The sequence below is a fragment of the Eschrichtius robustus genome, chromosome 1 (assembly GCF_028021215.1).
Source record: "Eschrichtius robustus isolate mEscRob2 chromosome 1, mEscRob2.pri, whole genome shotgun sequence".
Lineage (NCBI taxonomy): Eukaryota > Metazoa > Chordata > Mammalia > Artiodactyla > Eschrichtiidae > Eschrichtius > Eschrichtius robustus.
In genome coordinates, this window is record NC_090824.1 from 912,312 (window position 1) to 931,724 (window position 19,413).

General features: G+C 51.8%; 1 protein-coding gene across 4 annotated transcripts; it reads left to right on the top strand.

Moving 5' to 3' along the window:
- The first annotated feature begins 6,208 nt into the window (after positions 1 to 6,208).
- On the top strand, positions 6,209 to 17,176 carry CDCA4 (cell division cycle associated 4). Of its 4 annotated transcripts, none has more exons than XM_068539491.1 (2): positions 6,209 to 6,267; positions 15,154 to 17,176. In XM_068539491.1, exon 2 carries the CDS (start codon positions 15,160 to 15,162, stop codon positions 15,832 to 15,834), a length of 675 nt encoding a protein of 224 aa, XP_068395592.1. In that variant the 5' UTR covers positions 6,209 to 6,267; positions 15,154 to 15,159; the 3' UTR covers positions 15,835 to 17,176. The 4 variants fall into 4 exon arrangements, with proteins under 4 accessions (XP_068395592.1, XP_068395582.1, XP_068395601.1 ...); XM_068539481.1 differs by lacking the exon at positions 6,209 to 6,267 and adding an exon at positions 8,963 to 9,844; XM_068539500.1 differs by lacking the exon at positions 6,209 to 6,267 and adding an exon at positions 9,968 to 10,160.
- Positions 17,177 to 19,413: the final 2,237 nt, after the last annotated feature.

Consider the following 19,413-nt stretch of genomic DNA (forward strand, 5'->3'; position numbering starts at 1 on the left):
CTCTGGCTATTCCTGAATAAACTCACTTTTGCTGGTAAAATAACTGGCTACTATATTATTAAAGTTGACATATTTGGTGTCAGAAGTGGGGTCCAAAGGAGGCAAACCCCGAGAGATGACAGCTCGTGGAATGCAGTGACGTGCCCACACTGAGCCCCTCGTGCTCATCACGTCTGTGAGTTGCCACCTGCTTTCGGTTTGGTGCGTCTCCTCTTGGATTCCACGCCCCGCTCTTTTTGTGTTTTGAGCTCTCAGACTTTACATGGGACCTGGAAAGGTTTTGTCCTTTCTGGTTCAAGGCGTTGTCCTTGGTAAGTGCTCAGTTGTTTTCTGGAGTGCGGCAGCAGGGTTCTCTTTTGGGGATCACGCTAACCGGGACCTTTATTCCCTTTGGAATCTGGGCTCGGACTCTAGCAACTATCTATCTTGGGTTTCCAGGAGAACTGAGGGAAATGGCATCCCAGTCTCCTAAATTCTCTGAGGGCAGCCCGCCTTCAGGGACTCTGGCCAGTTTCATATTCAAAAACTATGGACCCCCATATGCACATTTTAACTAAGTGAGCCAAACAAATTAAAAGTAATCCGGAATTACAGGGCACATTATGGGAACTTTTAATCTCAAACTCATTTTTGTTAGGATTACATTGGAGGACCGTGGTCCTAAAATTAAACAAAATGAATGGTAGATTTATTTTTATTGGCACCTAAAAGCTTCCAAATGTGCACAAAACTCTAAAATTGCCTCTTTGCAAGGTACCGTTTCTAAATTGGCCAAAACAACAACAAAAACCTAGAAAAGAACAAAATGGCTTATGAAGCCTGGGGCTCCTTGTGTTACCTCCCCCAGCTTCTTTTCTTGCTTGTCTTCCCTGCCTGCTTTGTCTCAGACTCCACCCCTTTGTCTCAGGCCCCACCCCCTTGACTCAGACTCCACCCCTTTGTTTCAGATCCCACCCCTTTGTCTCAGGCCCCATCCCCTTGACTCAGACCCCACCCCCTTTGTCTCAGCTTCAGCCCTTAGCACCATCTCCCTCTCTCCTCCTCAGCAAAAACCGGCCCCTTTAAAATTGGATCCAAATGCTAAACCTTTAATTACTGTTTCTACCTTAACTGGAGCAAATAACAACTAGAAGGAAAGATTTAAATAGCAATTGCCCTAGGTTTTTGATTATAGACAAATATACTCCAAAACTTCTAGGAGAAAACTTGCTTTCTGTTTCTGTTTGTTGAAGCCTTTCGGTAAGTCACCATCCTGTTCTAAAGGCGGAAACTTTGTTTGAAATAAGTCCACCTTAAGGGGCACCCTTAAAAGAGAGGATTCCAAACGTCTCTGGAGACCATGTAATGCGTTCTTTGATTGGTATGCAGAAGCTTCTAAAAGACAAATTGACTTCATATACAGCTCTAAAAGGATCCTTACAGCACAGTTTGGATCTAACTATTCTTTTGAGCTTATATCTAAGACATGGCTAGAATTTTAAATGAAACTGTAAGGTCCCTGTTTGCATCTACCTGTATTTTCATGTGTGTCTATATATGTGTTGTAGTTGTGTGGTATTATTTTTCTCTTCTATCTCTGGTTGTTATTGTTAACATTAATTTGTAAAAGGGCTCTAATTAAGTGGTTTAAAAACAAACAAGTCATTATATGAATTAAAATATAACAGACTGGCCTAGGTGCTTTTGGGGTTTATGTAATCTGGGATTAATTTTGGTGAATTAAAGCTAACTTAGAGTCGTTGGTTTAATTAAAATAAACATGTCTCTGGGGTTATCAACGCTGAAAAGAAGGCAGCCATTCTAAGACCTAAATAGACATTTTTCCAAAGAGGATATACAGATTGCCAACAAACACATGAAAGAATGCTCAACATCCTTAATCATTAGAGAAAAGCAAATCAAAACTACAATGAGATATCATCTCACACCAGTCAGAATGGCCATCATCTAAAAATCTACAGGGGCTTCCCTGGTGGCGCAGTGGTTGAGAATCTGCCTGCCAATGCAGGGGACACGGGTTCGAGCCCTGGTCTGGGAAGATCCCACATGCTGCGGAGCAACTGGGCCCGTGAGCCACAACTACGGAGCCTGCACGTCTGGAGCCTGTGTCCCGCAACAAGAGAGGCCGCGACAGTGAGAGGCCCGTGCACCGCGATGAAGAGTGGCCCCCGCTCACCGCAACTAGAGAAAGCCCTCGCACAGAAACGAAGACCCAACACAGCCATAAATAAATAAATAAATAAATTAATTAATCAATTTTAAAAAAATAAATAAAAAAATAAAAATCTACAAACAATAAATGCTGAAGAGGGTGTGGAGAAAAGGGAACCCTCTTGCACTGTTGGTGGGAATGTAAATTGATACAGCCACTATGGAGAACAGTATGGAGGTTCCTTAAAAAACTAAAAACAGAACTACAATATGACCCAGCAATCCCACTACTGGGCATATACCCTGAGAAAACCATAATTCAAAAAGAGATATGGGGCTTCCCTGGTGGCGCCGTGGTTGGGAATCCGCCTGCCAATGCAGGGGACACGGGTTCGAGCCCTGGTCTGGGAAGATCCCACATGCCGCGGAGCGGCTGGGCCCGTGAGCCACAACTACTGAGCCTGCGCGTCTGGAGCCTGTGCTCCGCAACAAGAGAGGCCGCGACGGTGAGAGGCCCGCACACCGCGATGAAGAGTGGCCCCTGCTCGCCACAACTAGAGAAAGCCCTCGCACAGAAACGAAGACCCAACACAGGCAAAATAAAAAAGTAGCTATTAAAAAAAAAAAAAAAAAAGAGATATGTACCACAATGTTCATTGCAGCACTAGTCACAATAGCCAGGACATGGAAGCAACCTAAGTGTCCATCAACAGATGAATGGATAAAGAAGATGTGGCACATATAGACAATGGAATATTACTCAGCCATTAAACGAAATTGAGTTATTTGTAGTGAGGTGGATGGACCTAGAGTCTGTCATACAGAGTGAAGTAAGTCAGAAAGAGAAAAACAAATACCATATGCTAACACATATGTATGGAATCTAAAAAAAAAAAAAAAGGTTCTGAAGAACCTAGGGGCAGGACAGGAATAAAGATGCAGACGTAGAGAATGGACTTAAGGAGACGGGGAGGGGGAAGGGTAAGCTGTGAAGAAGTGAGAGAGTGGCATTGACATATATACACTACCAAATGTAAAATAGATAGCTAGTGGGAAGCAGCCGCATAGCACAGGGAGATCAGCTCGGTGCTTTGTGACCACCTAGAGGGATGGGATAGGGAGGGTGGGAGGGAGATGCAAGAGGGAGGGGATATGGGGATATATGTATAGGTATCAAAGTGCTGATTCACTTTGTTATAGAGCAGCAACTAACACAACAGTGTAAGGCAATTATACTCCAACAAAGATGTTAAAAAAAAAAGAAATGAATATGCTCAAACTACAATAAAAGATTTAAAATTAAAAAAAAAAAAGCAGGCATTCTACCTGAGTTATTTATTTATTTATTAATATTTGTTTATTTATTTATTTAGGCTGCTCTGGGTCTTAGTTGTGGCACGTGGGATCTTTTTTAGTTGCGCATGCATGTGAGATCTAGTTCCCCGATGACCAGGGATCAAACCCGGGCCCCCTGCTTTGGGAGCCCAGAGTCCTACCCACTGGACCAGCATGAAAGTCCCCTACCTGGGTTTGTTGGTCAGACAAGACAAGTTCATGTTATCTTTGTTAAATAATTTGTCAGCAAGAAAAATTAACTGGGTATGATAAAATTTTTCATGAGTGATCTAAATATGACTGTTGAAAACAAATGAATTGAATGGATGTGGATGAGATACAAGTTTGTAGGTAAACCTTTTAAATAGGTTCCTCAGACCTTTTTGGTAACCTGAAACCTTACAGTTTTGCTAAGTTAAATTAAATGATGGGTAGTCATTAAATATCTAGATTATTCCCAAATAAAATACTGAAACATAACTAAAAATAGTTTCATTCACTTTTGGCTTCCTTTACAAAGGAAATAAAGATACTTGGGTCTATTGGTAAACATGCCGCATTGTAAAATTTACTACAAGGATAATATGCTTTTAAGAATTATGAATTGTATTGATAAATTTCTAGTAACAGACCATTCATAATTGTTTAAAACTAGTAGAAATAATAAAAGAAAACAACTCTATACAAGGAAAGTAGGATGTGTGTTTTTGGTAAGAAAAGGTATGAGGAATGGAAATGCACTTTGTTGAGGGAAAGAAAGTACTTTTGTTCTAAAGTGAATCTGATTGTTTCAGAATAGGAAAAAGGAAAGACAGGACAGAAGCTGGATGGTAATACTAAGTTGTAGGTTTGTGGAAAAGGAATCTTAAAAAAAGGAAATTTATGTGTGGTCAAGATGGCTAAAATTGAATTGCTATTACAAGGGTTTTAAAAATAAGCTTTAAAAAATAAATAAATAAAATAAAATAAAAAAATAAAAATAAGCTTTAAAATCAGTAGTGTACTTATGTAAAACTAAAACCTAAGTTTCATATGCTAACAGGACGAGGTTTTCTTGAATTGTTGCCTGCTTCTGATAAGAGATTGTGAAAGGTTTTTCCTTACCTTTTAGTAATCTGCTTAGAAAACCAAAATTGTGTTTTACCCAGATTATTTCCTGTGTTTCAGGTTGTCTTAATCAGGCATTTGATTACTTAAGAAAACTGAATCTTCTCAATATTAAAATAGCTACATTTTGCTTACAACTATGTAACTTTTTAATTTATCTTTGAAATCTTTTATCATTACTTCGGTCAGATAGATAATTAAGCATCATTTCTCAATGGTCCATTGTCCTGTTTGAGCAAATGTCCAAAATCTTTTGATATTTTTGACAAACTTTCCAAAAGTTGGGTTCTAAGTGAAGTCTTTCTGACCTTGAAGTAACTCTGGGCTCTTCCAGCAGGCCTTTGGAAAAGCTCAAAGGATTTGTCTCTCACCCGGTAAAATGTTAAACTAATCAGGCTTATTTGATGTTAAATTACATGGGACACTTGTTAAAGAAGAAGGAATACTAAACCTTTTAACTTTATATTTGTATACGTATGTATTAATATAACTATTCCAAAATTGTATGAAATCCCCAAAATTCTGAGATGTCCTGATATAATGTCATCAGTCATAATTTAAAAGTAGATGACAGAAATAAGATCTTCGTTGAGCTTGGGGATTTCCCTTGTTGTGTAGTAAAGAAAGGAAAGTTGCCCAAGGAGAGGTGTGGTCTTTGCCCTCGAGTCCTGGGAGGGGATGTCCTGCCAGCTAGTAGTGTTTTGCTGGGGGCCTGGGGCCACACCACATAGTCTAAGTTGAGATTTAGGGTGGGGGTGTGGAAGCCCCGAGCGAGCACGGATCCTCCTGGCTCCAGCCCGACACACGGAAGATGTAATCTTTATCTCTGCATCCTTTCGCAGTAATAAACCATGACAATAACAGTTTTCATCTAGTTTTGTGAGTCCTTCTGTGTATCCTATTTAGGACCTCTCCATTAAGAAGTTATTTTTTAAAGAAACCTCCTCTCCTTTCCATTTCTTTTTAATTAATTAATTTATTTTTGGCTGCGTTGGGTCTTCGTTGCTGCGTGCAGGCTTTCTCTAGTTGCGGAGAGCGGGGGCTGCTCTTCGTTGTGGTGCGCGGGCTCTCGAGCGTAGGCTCAATAGTTGTGGCGCACGGGCTTAGTTGCTCCGTGGCATGTGGGATCTTCCCGGACCAGGGCACGAACCCGTGTTCCCTGCATTGGCAGGCGGACTCTTAACTACTGAGCCACCACGGAAGTCCCTCCTTTCGACTTTTGTGATTTCATTTCTTACAGGTAAACCTGAAGCCCCTGGAGGGACGCGCAGTCCAGGGAGCACAGGCGCCGGGCTTCCCTCCCCCACCCCGTCCTCTCCCCCTCCTCCACCCCGTCGTCTCCGGCCCTACCAGCCCCACCCTCCGGAGGCCAGCGCAGGCGCACTGGGGCCGCGCGCGGAGACCTGGGAGCCGCCGGGGGCGGCGCGGCCGAGGGCGCGGGCCCAACGGCCAACGCGGCCGCGCGGGAACTCGGGCGCCAGGCCCCGCCCATGGTTTGAACCAGAGGCTCCGCCCCCGTGCCCGGCCAATCAGCGGGCGGGGCGGCCGGCGCCACGGCGACCCTTTGTGGGCGCTGCGCGGCCCCGCCCCCGGCGGCCCCTCCCCGGCGGCTCCGCCCCTCCCGGCGGCCCCTCCTTCGGCGGTGGCGCGGGCGGCGCGGACGCGGGCTGCCAGGTGAGCTTCTCGGCGGGGCCTGGGTCTTTGTGCGGCGGCGGGGTTCCCGGGAGGGCTCGGGCGTGGTCGGGGACCCTGGGAGCCTGTGGGGTCCTTGGGGGGCGGCCTGGGGCGGGGGACCCGGAGGGCTGAGGACAGCCTGGGGAGTTGGGGGTGGCTGGGGGTAGTCCGGGGGAGGGGGCGGCTTGGGGGTCCGGGGGCGCGTCGGAGAAGGGGGCGCAGTCGCAATGACCGGCGCCCCCCGCCAGCTCGACGAGTGACCGGCCTCCTGGGATTCCCCCTCTGCTGCCGCAGACTAAACTTTGGCTGTTCCGCACCATTTCAAGTCAAAAGTAATATATAGCCTTGCCTTTAACCTAATTGGGGGCTCTTTTTAAGAGGAGAAACAGTTACGATGGGTCTGTTGGGCTCCTCCGCAGGGAAGTCCCTACATTGTCTTCTTACCTTTGATTTGGAAGGGGTCAGTGCAGGCCCTCCTGCTCCTCCTGGTTCCCACGAAGACCCTCCTGGGAGACCTGTAGGGACCCTGGGGAGCCACTTGTCTGGCCGACTTGGATTTACAGCCCTGACCACAGTGCCACCAAGTTGCCGCTCCTCTGTCACTCATCCATCCCTCATTCTACGCCTCCTTCCACCCACCGGTCGATCCTTCCATCCATCATCCACCCATCTACCCACCCGTCCACCAATCCATCATCCATTCGTCCATCCTTTTATTCACCCATCTGTCCATGTTTCTAGGTTTCCTTCCTAATCTGCGTTCTTTGTAGAGCGAGGAGTGGGTGGTGAGTGTTAGCGATGGAACACTTGAATTTCATCCTAGGTCCTTTTAGCAGAACTGGGATTTGCAATACTATACTGCCTTCCAGAAATGGCCCGGCCAGGGGCACCTTTCTCTGGAACCCCGGAGGGCAGGGCTGCCTCCCTGTAGTAGGCTGCATGCCTGTGAGTGTTCAGTTTGGGTTCTTTTCCTTTGTGTCTCAGTTTTAATTGCTTTGAAAAGGAATGTTAAGGATATTTTGCAATAGCTTCCCTCCCCATACTGTAGGAGACCCAGCTTCTCTCTAAGCTGGTCCAGGGGGTATCAGGGAGCAAGGAATGCCAGCCTTGGGTGGCCTGAAGCTGGTGCTCTGTCTGCTTCCCCTGCAGGCTGGCCTAAGCTGCCCAGTCCAGTGGAGACAGACATCAGGGAGGGGAGCAGGATGTGGGGGGAGGAGGACTCCCAGACCCTGGCTGCTAAGGGAGCTGTCTTCAGTGGGCTCCTTGTTCCGCCACATCCTGCTGCAGTCAGAGGACTAGGAAAAGTACCAGGCACTCACTTCCTCAAGTCAGAGGCAAGCGCAGCTCTACATTTTCAAAAGCTTATTGTCCCCAAAGCAGGATTCCCAGGAAAAGCATCCACCAGGTAACTGTTTGCTGGGAGAAGCTGTGGTCCAAGTAGAGGGTTTCCCTCTGCTGGAAATCGCCGTGTTTCCTCTTGTGGGGCCCTGTGTTGCTTACACAGAACAGCCAGACTGAGTTTACTGTTATGTTAAAATGAGCCAAAGAAGATACTGTCCGCTTACAAAATTAAGTTAAATATTGTATGAACTTCCTACATACAATTGCTCTTTATTTTCAAGTTTCACCATGTATTATAATTAAAGTAGAAATTCAGAATAAAAAAATCAGTTACGACCTTTTTTTTTTTCTTTTTTTTGGAGAGAGAGAATGACAGGTTTTATCTTGGAAGGAGGGCTGGAAGTTTCCCTCAACTTGCTAGGAGAACATATTCCCAGGCAGAGAAGGTTTGTGTATTTTATTCCAAGTAACAAAAGTACTTGAGGGAATTCCCTGGAGGTCCAGTGGTTAGGACTCTGCGCTTTCACTGCTGTGCGCTCGGGTTCAGTCCCTGGTTGGGGAACTAAGATCCCACAAGCTGCACGGCACAGCCAAAAAAAAAAAGTACTTGAAAACAACTTTTTAGTGCTAGCTTATGAAAGCTGCAGACAGGCGATAGTGGAGGGGTGACCGCCACACAACTCAGAGGCAGCCTTCTCAAAATTTTGTTTTGCCTGCTCTGCCTTCAGTTTTCTTTGATGAGTATTTCAAAGCCAATCTGATAGTGAGACAGAAACTGAGAGTGTTCGTGTTGATTTGCCTTAGAAACCTGAAACTCACGAGAGTGATTGGCCGTGGCTGAAGGTCATGGTGACGAGTCTATCCCCAGCGCCCCCAGCCCTGCTGCTCTGGATCTGGGGATCTGCATTTTCCACCGGCTCTTGGGATGGTGGCCACGTGGCGTGAGAGCTGCTCAGGAACGGGGACCTGGCTGTGACTGGGGTCCCCTCTGCTGGGAGTGCTTGGGGTGGGCGGGCGCAGTGCCCCCCCTGGCTTCACCGCCACGTGGAACTCCTGACCTGTCTGTCCGTCTTCACGTTCCTCTGCCCGGCCTGCGCCTGGTCTGGAGGAGGCCTGAGGGCGGTGCTGTGCGGCCACGGGGGTCAACCCTGGCGGCCGGCTGTCCGGGGATGTTGGAGGGTTTTGTGTGGCACATGCTAACTGTGGGGACTCGGTGGGCCTCGGGTGTTTAACCAGCTACGTGGCGAGACGACTGTGGAGGTGACGGAGGTGGCTAATGCCTAACATTTTTTTGTTCAGCACTCAGCGGTGAGTCAGGCTCTGCGGTTAGGACAGCCTCGGAGGCGTAGGGCCTTGTGTCACCCCGTGTTGGAAGGGTTCAGTGCCCTCCGGCCACAATCACTGCTGGGCAGGGAGCTGTGCTCCACCAGGCCAGCCTAGGGGTTCTGGGTCCCCACCTCTGCCCTGAGCATCTCTCAGGGTCCCTTCTGAACCGTGCTCTGTTCTGACTTTGTCCCAGACACAGATGTCTAAGGAGGGGGAACCCTCGCAGGCCACCTTCTGAGATCATCGTGACCCCACCCACTCACCCAGCCTCTGGGTGGCGGGCACTGTCCACGGGCTGCCCCCTTCCGTAGATGTAAGTCGGCCAGCATCTTCTTTGTGGAGTGTGGCACAAATTAACAGTCGCTTAGGCTTTGGAACGTTTGTGGGGAGTAGTTTGGGCTGACTTGGAGCTTGTATGTGTTCTGGCCTGCCCATCGGGGCGCGGGGGGGGGGGCAGTATCTAAAGTGTTTAGATTTAATGTGGTAGCCACCCCCATCACATTGGTTATTGATGCATTTTTGTTTACTATGAAGGTATAATTTGATGCAGTGAAACGAACAGATGTTAGTTGTGCAGTTCAGTGAATTCTGACAAATGCATCCTCTCGTGTGACCCAGGCGCCCATCTGGAGGGGCTGTATTCCCACCGTCCCAGGGAGTTCCCGCCAGTCGTGACTCATCAGTGGCAACAACTTGGGTTAGCTTTGCCTGTTCAGTGAGTTCATATACATAGCAGTACGGTCCCTGTGTTCCTGTTCTTGCTTTGTTACTCATATTCACGTGGTGTTTTGAGATCCATCGTGGCGTGTCCTTGCGTCTCATGGTGGGTTTTGTTTGCCAAGTGGTGTCCCGTTGTCAGATACACCACACTTCACCCATTCAACTGGCTGATTTTCAGTCTTAAGTAATGGTATGTCGGGTGGTGAAACTGGCTGGTGGGGGGGCCTGAGCAGGCAGAAGTGCTGTGTGGGGTGGGAGGGGTAGGGATGTGGTCGGGGAGGGTCTAGCTGGGGCTGGGACCGTCGGTGAAGCGCAGGGGGAGCTCACCAGCAGCTGTGACACATCAGTGCAGGAGAAATGGCGGAGGGAGAATTGGTTCTTCCTTCCTTGAAGGCAGCTTGGTAAAGTCGCGCTGCCCCTCGCCCTGCAGATGCGCTGAGGAGTCAGTGCTGGAGCTGGGAGGGCCGCCTCCACCCGCCTGGAAGGCTGGGAGGGCAGAGCCCTGGGTAAGCCGTCAGTATGATCAGGGCGTTGTATGTTGGGACAGATGCGCGGCTGTCCGAAGTGGTGGTAAAGTTCTGAGTAACAGGGAAGGTGTGGTGAGCAAGGAAAGCAGGACTTGCCGAGACTCAAACACGCAGAGGAGAACGTGCTCGGGAAGCGGTGGGAGCCGACGTGATGACTGCTTCCCGAGTGTCTTTGTCTTGTGCTTTCTGCTTCTTTCCCGATTATCTGCAGTGACTGTGGAGGTGAACGAAGGCTGCCTCGCGAGGAGAGCAGAGGCTGTTTATTCCAAGCTGCTGCGGCCAGGGAGCCGCCGCCACCACTACCACCACCGGGCTGAGCAGGGACTCGGGCAGCAGGGGAGAGGGGGCTCGGGGGTCCTGATGGGGGCTGAGGGGCTGGGGAAGCTGGACGGCTGGCGAGACCCGGGCGCCACTGTGATGGCTGGGGCACGTCTGGTTTTCTCCGGTTGGTCCTCAGTGGGAAGCGAGGACAAAGACCGTGGAAGCCGTGGGTTATTGATCAAGCCAGGCCACTGGGGGTATGTCACAGGGCAATTGCAGGGCTTCCTGGGCTGTCGCTAGAGATGGAGGTCTGACTTCTTGCAGGTCTGGCGCTGAGGGAGCAGGCTGCTTCCTGGGCTGGTTCCTGTGATGGTGGCTGGGTGTCCCAGGCGGATCGGGTGTCATCACTGTGTCCCTTCCGTCTCTCAGAGCGAATAGCCGTAAGCCTGCCCTCTGCCCTTCTTTCCTGGCAGTGCTGCCCCAGGTGTTGACTACACCGGGCTGCAGCCGGCCCTGAGCTCAGCCCCCGGGGCTCCCCCTGGGTTGACCACTTGTGAATTCGTGGGCTGGGGGTTCTGAGGACCCCTCACGGAAAGGGAGGTGGGGTCCCAGGGTTTCCTGGCTGTGGGTCAGCTGTGGTCTCCGGCCCGACCCCGCCAGCCTGAGTGGCTGCTGACCTGAGCTGCATGGGGCCCGTGGAGGGTGGCTCGACTTCCTCTGTCGGTAAACTCAGGCTTAATTGTGTTACTCGAGGGAGTTTGGTTTGGGCCTTAAATAATCTTTTTTTTTTTTTTTTGGCCACGCTGCAGGGCTTATGGGATCTTAGTTCCCTGACCAGGGATGGAACCTGGGCCCTTGGCGGTGAAAGCGCGGAGTCTTAACCACTGGACCACCAGGGAAGTCCCTGGGCCCTAAATTAAATTGGTCGCTGTGCAGAGTCAGGATTTTAGGTTTGGTCGAAAAGATGCTAAAAGACAGAGGTGATTAACTTGCTACAGAGGAACCCTTGAAACTTAATTTTTTTCACCCCAACACAGGGTGTCTCTTTATAGACATAATTCATATGAATTATAAATTAATTATAGTTAATTATAAATTAATTTATATTATAAATAAATTACGTCTTTATTGACATAATTTATAGTAATTCTCAATATGCTTAGACAATTTAAGCCAGTGACTTTTACACAAGTAACTGGGGGGAAAAAGACTGTAAAAGTTGAATTTGTAGCCAAGACAAAAAACTTGAATCCCTTATTACTAGAAGTCACTGAAGTATTTTTCCTGTATTTTGGTGGTAAGCTGCTGCTTTTGTAAACGCAAGTTCGTGTGCCGGATGCACACTGAGGCCAAACAAACTGAAACACCAGAGTCTGGAGCAGAGAAAGGTGTATTGCAGGCCCTGCATGGAGACGAGGTGGCTCCTGCCCTGAAAAGCCTCGAGCTCCCCGGGGGGTTTCGGCAAAGCATTTTTAAAGGCTGGGCGAGGGAAGGGGCGGGGGTGGGGGGGGTGGTCGCAGGGTACGCGATCAGGTCGTGCACGATTTTCTGATTGGCTGATGCTGAGGGAACAGGGCGCTGTCACAGGGGTTCGCAGGACCAGTCCTTAGGCTCCGGGAGGCCTGGGGCTACGCGCGCTCGCTCCTGGCCATCAAGTGGTTAACGTCTTCCATTTGGTGGGGGAGGTTTTCACATCTGCAAAACAACTTCAGGAAATGTGCATCAGTTACTATCATCTGGGTACTTCGGAGAGGAGCTAAAGCAGAGGCTGTGGGGGAAGGCCTGTACCGGGAAGGCCCCCATGGTGTCCTGCCCGGTTGCACTGTCATTCACTTAAAGACAGTTAATAAGCGGGTGTGTGCAAGTGTTACGATTGGCTGTGGCCTCGGGGTTATGTTGATAAGTTAGACCTGTTTGCTGTTCTGGGGAAATTAGTCTTGAGGGGAATGAGCTATAGTCACTTAGTTTTTAAACTTTTTGTTTTGAAATATCAATAGTTATGGGTCCAGGGGCAGTTGTAAAGAAGCGTCCTGGAGGTGCCTCCTTGCCCTGCCGCCCAGTGTGGGCGTCTGCGTGAGATGCCCAGACACGCATCCCCACCAGGAAACTGGCTTCCGAGCAGCCACGGAGCTGATTCGTGTGTGTGTGTGTGTGTGCGTGCGCGCTTGTGTGCGGTTCTGTGCAGTCGGAGCTCACGTAGCACTTCCTGGACCCCCCACCGTGGTCCCCACACGGAGCCATGTCCTCGCCCCAGAGAGCCCCTTGGGCTCACCCTTGGCCGCGCACCCATCTGTTGTGTTAGGGTCCTTACAGAGGTGGAGACTGCCCTGGGCAGCCTTCTGAGATTGGCTTTCTTGCTCTGCATGACCCCCTTGAGACCCATCCGAGTCCCCCAGCCACTGGTCACTCCTCCGTGCTGTGTGCTGGCACCTGAGTGGCAGCCTCTCCCCGCTTGAAGGGCTCGGTTTCCAGTATGGGGCTCTTACGAGTGGAGCTGCTGTGAACATTCTTGTACATATTTTTGTACAAACATTGGTTTTCATTTCTTTGGGATAAATGCCCAAGAAGTCACTTTTAAAAAGTTTTTTAAATGTTAAATACACAGGAGGTGAGAGCTATGACCTTGAAAGGAGATTCAGACGACAGGGGACCTTTTTCCGTCTGTGTAAGGCTGCGGCTGGCGGGGCTGGGGGCAGGTGGGGGCAGGGCCGCTTCTTCCTTCACCACAGAGCTTCCCATCAGCCGGGCAGCACAGGCGCTGCCACCCGGTCCCAGAGCCCCTGGCCACGCCGCAGTCATAGGCCAGCAGCAGCCACAGGGGGCCACGGGATGGTTTTGTTTTTTTTTTTAAAGAAGGAAATCCAAAAATTAGCGTATTTAAAAGATTCTAACTCTCTTGGGACTTCCCTGGTGGCACAGTGGTTAGGAATCCGCCTGCCAACGCAGGGGACACGGGTTCGAGCCCTGGTCCGGGAAGATCCCACATGCCGCGGAGCAACTAAGCCCGTGCGCCACAACTACTGAGCCTGTGCTCTAGAGCCCGCGAGCCACAACTACTAAGCCTGCGTGCCACATCTACTGAAGCCCGCGCGCCTAGAGCCCGTGCTCCGCAGCAAGAGAAGCCACCGCGATGAGAAGCCCGCGCACTGCAATAAAGAGTAGCCCCTGCTCGCCGCAACTAGAGAAAAGCCCGCACCCAGCAATGAAGACCCAATGCAGCCATAAATAAATAAATTTATTAAAAAAAAAATTCTAACCCTCTTGATGAATAACTCAAATGGATTATCTGAAATAAAAATGTTTATCTACTTTATGAACTTGAAAAGAGAGACAGTTCATGCGTTATAGCTTAACTTTGTGCTTCGAAGGACAGACCTCGCCAGGGTGCTTGTGGGGGGAATGCTGGGGCCCTTTCTTGCTCCGCTCTTTAATTCCCCGAAGGTCTCCCAACTTGGAGTCTGTTCAGAGGGACAGCTTCCTTGTACTTTTGCCTCTGGGAGCAGAGGTGCAGCGAGCTGGCTGCGTCCGGTTGGCATCGGCCCGGGTGAGGCCCAGGAACCAGCCAGCATCTTCACGCCGTGGTGCTGGTACGGAGTCCACTCTGAGTGATGCCGCCTGGGTGGCCGTAGGCTGCCCCAAGCCCTGGTGAGGACCCCGCCCCTGGGCCTGGGCCTTCCAGACACGGGGGGAGGGGAGGAGTTGGAAGGGGGACGGGTGGCCTACCCGAGCAGGCAGAGCCCAGCCTGGCGGAGCCCGCCCTTGGCGGGAGAGCGCTCGTCCCGGCTTGCTCCGCCAGTGCCCCGGGGGCTCCCTGCAGGTCCAGCATCTCCCCTGAAACTTCTGGGGCACAGCTTTTCAGGGGGGCTGTGTGGCACGCGTGGGGGCCCCCTGCTGGTGAAAGCACTGAGGAGCCTGCGCCTGCGTGCAGGAACGGCTGTTGGTGGCCAGGACCCCTCAGTCAGCCGGCTGCGCGGCACTCAGCCCGCCAGCGCCAGCGAGCGCGAGGCCCCGTCCTGCCCGCGGCCCCCGTGCTGTGCCCAAACTCCTCCCTCCCAGGCGCCAACACTCGGAAAGTCGGTGTTCCCGTTCAGCCGAGCTCTTTAAAATGCATTTATCCTGTTTTTGGTCCACTTATTATTTTTTTAAATTTATTTTATTTATTTTTGGCTGCGTTGGGTCTTTGTTGCTGCGCGCGGGCTTCCTCTAGTTGCGGCGAGCTGGGGCTACTCTTCATTGCGGTGCGCAGGCTTCATCGCGGTGGCTTCTCTTGTTGCGGAGCATGGGCTCTAGGGCCCGCGGGCTTTAGTAGTTGTGGCTCGTGGGCTCTAGAGTGCAGGCTCAGTAGTTGTGGCGCATGGGCTTAGTTGCTCCGCGGCATGTGGGATCTTCCCGGACCAGGGCTCGAACTCTTGTCTCCTGCACTGGCAGGCAGATTCTTAACCGCTGCGCCACAAGGGAAGCCCCATTTATCTTTTCTGATGGAGACAGTTGCGCTGCGGTTTAGAGGTGGCATCTAGAACAGCCTTTACAGGGTCTCTGTGGCTGGGCTTGAGCCAGAGGCGCGCAGGGGCTGCAGCCACCTGGAGTTGCCCCTCAGCCCCGTCCCGCGCCCCTGTCTGCGTGGGTCACTCCTGACGTTGAGACTGAATCTGGGGCAGAGTCTGCGGGGACCCTGAAGTGGGCTCAACGGCATCTTTCTCGGTTTCCGCAGGGCACGATGTTTGCGCGAGGGCTGAAGAGGAAGTGCGCGGAGGACGAGGAGGCTGCGCCCGCGTACAGTCTGCAGCGCCAGTCGCTCCTGGACATGTCGCTGGTCAAGCTCCAGCTGTGCCACATGCTGGTGGAGCCCAACCTGTGCCGTTCGGTCCTCATCGCCAACACGGTCCGGCAGATCCAAGAGGAGATGACCCAGGACGGGAGCTGGTGCGTGCCGGTGCCCCAGACCGCGGGGCGGGCGTCACGCGACCGCCTGGTGTCCACGGAGATCCTGTGCCGCTCGGCGCGGGAGGGGGCGCGCCCGGCCCCTGACCCCGGAGACCCGGCCTCTGAGCTCCAAGTGGTCCCAGCAGCACAGGCTCCCGGGGCCCCTCCTGGTGCCGTTTGGGACGGGGACGGTCCTCGAGAAAACAGAGGAAGCTTTCACAAGTCGCTCGATCAGATATTTGAGACACTGGAGAGTCAAAGCCCCGGTGCGGTGCAGGAGCTGTTTTCCGACGTGGACGGCTCCTACTACGACCTGGACGCCGTGCTGACCGGCATGGTGGGCGGTGCCAAGTCGGGCCAGGACGGGCTGGAGGCCTTCGCCGCCACGGCCACCCCGTCCCCCAGTGCCGGCTGCAAGTCGGACCTGGGCGAGCTGGACCACGTGGTGGAGATCCTGGTGGAGACCTGAGCCGCGGCCGCGGCACACAGCAGATGTGTTTGCAAGGCCCACGAAAGCAGCCGGCGCGCTGGGGGTGTGGGTGCCCGCTGCCCTGCAGCCGGGGCTGGCCTCTGGTTTGTCTGCGATTAGGAGACCGACCCAGAACAGCATCCGGTCCGCCCGCTCCCCCCTCTCCCTCCCTCCCAGGGCTGGGCTGCTTTCCCGCAGGCCGGTCATCGCGGCTGCCCTGGGCCCTCGTCTGTGTCCTGCTACAGCCCCGCTGGAGGATGCCAGCCCCCTTCCGCATCCAGCCTCATCCAACTTTAGATAGGTGAATTTTCTAAAATTAAGTTTTATATGTTTTGGGCAATATTTTGTCTTAAGATATATTTTTAAACTTTTAATACTTTTATCACTTTAGATTTTTTTAGCTATTTTCTTAAAAATATATTTTTTCTATAAACATTCTCTGCTGCTACATTACAAACTTTTATAACCTAAACAGTTGCAGTTGGTGTATTTCATTTTTTTTAAGGTTTAACACACACTGTTCTTTTTCCAACAAGCGTCACTGCCCTGAGTCTGCAGTGTCCACACATTGTGATTTCCACTTTAGACTCGGGTGTGAGCCTTGCCCATACCCACTGCTGCGGTCAGAGCGAGGTCAGAGTTGAAGGCCTTGCACGGTGGTGCCTTTACCAGATCTGCTGTGCGAGCCACGTCTCAGTTAGACTTCAGTGTAGATTTTGGAGGGTTTTATTTATGCCTATTTATGTATAAGTGTCTTCAGAGCCGACGGTCAGGTACGGTCTACCTGGAGATCACGCGCGCCCTGAGGTGTCTTGGGCGGTGCCTCCAGAGGGTCTGTGACTCGGGGCCCCTCCTGCGCGGGTTCCCAGCACAGCTGACCTTCCTCCCGAAGATGCTGCCCTCCGCGTGCCCCTGCCTGGCCGGGCTGCTGGACCCGTGTCAGCAGGGCCAGTGTGCCAGTGTGTTTGGGGAAGGCGCGTGTCCGTGCACCACTGGATTGGAGAGTGGTGGCATAAATTTAAGTCTAGTGTTAAAGAAGTCTGTACACATGTCATCTGTGGGCCCTCGATCTTGAGGGTCGTTGACGGTGGGGTTGGCTGGGTGGTGTGTGTGCCCTGTGACCCTGCCCCAGGCACCGAGACCGCCCGCGACTTTTAGATCTTTTTCACTTGTTTGCAAGTGAGACTGCACTCTCTCTGCACACCCACCCCACGTTTCCCGTTTCTCGTGCTTTTTCTTCCTTCTCCAGCCCTTAGCCAAAAAGGGTTGTTTTCTTTTGCGCATATGCCATTCTTAGTGTCAGTGGTGTGCACCTCATTTTATTAAAAAATTATCCAACAAAGTGGAAATGTGTTGTCAATTATCTACCATGTCGTAGTCCTCGAGTGGGTCTTTTTACCCTAGTTGAGCTCAGCCAGATTATCTAAGGGAGACTGTGGGGCTGCGAAGGGATTCCCCGTGGGTTGTTGACAGGCAGGCTGTGGGACGACTTCATCACCTGACCTCGCAGGGCTCTGAGGCAACTCTCCCCACCCCAGCTCTTGTGGCAGAAGACAGGTGAGGGACAGCGCACTTGGATTTGGGCCGATGGTGGGAGCCTAGCCTGGTCAGGAAGCTGTGGGTGAGAGGCAGGCTGTGGCTCTCAACATCCAAGGGTTGCTTCCTTCAGAGTTTGAAAGTTATTTCCTTGTGGAAAGTAGCTTAAGTGTATGTTTTATAAGCAACAAACCTAAAGCGGTATTTTGTGTCTTTATGGCATTTCTATCTTTTTAAAACATTTGCTCAGTTTCAGGGTAGCTACAGTGTCTTATCTGGCAGCCTTCCGCAGTATGACACAGGCAGGGCTCAGGGTGGGGAGCGGGCAGCGCCTATAGCCAGGCTTCGGCTTTAGGGTTCCCAACCCGAGAGGCTGAGACCCCAGCCTCCTTTCTGCCCCTGCTAGTGACCCCTCCTTCCTCCCTTTGCTCTTCGGGTTCTTTCCAGCCACCCACTCATTTCGGCAGCTCCCTTGAGGTGCTGATGGCCTAGACGTCCTGGGCAGGGCGAGGTGGGGCCCTGCTGGACACCGATTCCTCTGGAAGCATCAGAGTTTCTCCAGAGAGGAGCAGAGGCAGGTGGCCAGTTGCTGGCGATGGATTTGAATTGAATATGGAAGGGCGGGGCGGGGCTTTAAACCCCCGTGTGCGTGTGGTCACGTGTCTGTAAACTTTGGAAAAGGAAGGCTGCTGCCTTCACCCCACCACCTCTCCTGGGCTGGTCCTGGGCTCTGGGTAAGGAAGCTGGGTTTGTGGGGAGCGAGTCATGGTGTGTGTTTGCAGTTGCTTCTGAGCACAGCTGAGCTCCGGCCAGCTCCTCCCCCGGAAGGACTTGGAATTCGCTTGCTGCTGTCCGCAGGGCCCGATGTCCCGGGAGCACGTGGAGGGAGGGGAAGTGGGGTTTCGTGGAGGGAGGCAGCAGCCAGCCCTCGAAAGGAAAGACTGCGGAGGGGTTCCCAGCCCTGAGGACAGTTCAAGGTACAAGCCTTGGCCAGTGGCAGGTCCTCACACTGAAACTTCTGAACCGTCGCTAATAAACATACATCGAGTTATCTTTATGGACAGTAAGTGATATGAGATAATCATCACACGAGAAGGTGATTAAAAAGCTCGTAGGCAATGCAGGTTGAAGTACTGAGATTTGTCAGGCAGTGATGAATCCCAGTTCTGTTACTTTTCTGGAGTTTGTGAATTCCACTCTAAGCACTGCTTGCGTTGCTTCCCTCCATATTTTGATGTTGTATTTTCCTCGTCTTTCATTTTTAGAATAAACGTTGTCACGTGTCCTGGCTGTCTGTTGCTTCCTCCCCCATGTGGCTGGTTCCTGGGCTGGCAGACTCCAACACTGGGTCCCTGGGCATCTCTCGGCTTCCGTCTGCGTGGTCACTCAGGACCCCTTCCCTAGCGTGGAGGCATCAGGGAAGCCAGGCTCCTTTTTACACAATGGCCAAGGTCTCTCCAGGCCTGTGTCTCTGAACCCAGCTCTGTGACGCTGATTGAGACTTGGTGGCAGAAACCCCAGAGTGCCCGCCAGAGGGGCTTTCTCTCTGCTCTCCGACCCCCACTTCTGCGAGAGCTGCCTCTGCTCGGGGGGGATTTCTTGCAGCTCTCCCCCTCACGCCTGGGCTGGAGGATGGGCCCAGACCTGCCCGCCGCTGGGGCTGCTCGGGACTGGACTCTGCTGTCGCAGCGTGGAGCTGAAAGTCTCCTCGCTCGCCGCTGGGGTGATGAGAGCGGCTGTGGGCCTCTTCTGTTGCCTAATTTCAGTAAGTATTTTAGACTTCTTTGTAGTCTTAACCGTGTTTATTTTCAACCACGGTTTGGTAGCTGATTGATTGGGCTTGTTCTGCTCAGGGTGTGAGTGACCGCCTCCTACACCCTGTACGTCTGAATCAGGTGACCAGTCAGCACTTAATCGTGTGCCAGCCTGTCTCTCCCAATTCAAGAAGCCCCCCTCCTCAAGCACATGGGCTGGACATGAGGACACAGAATCAGAGGCAGACTTGATGTCTGATTAGACGGGGAGTGAGGGGGAGGGGAGCAG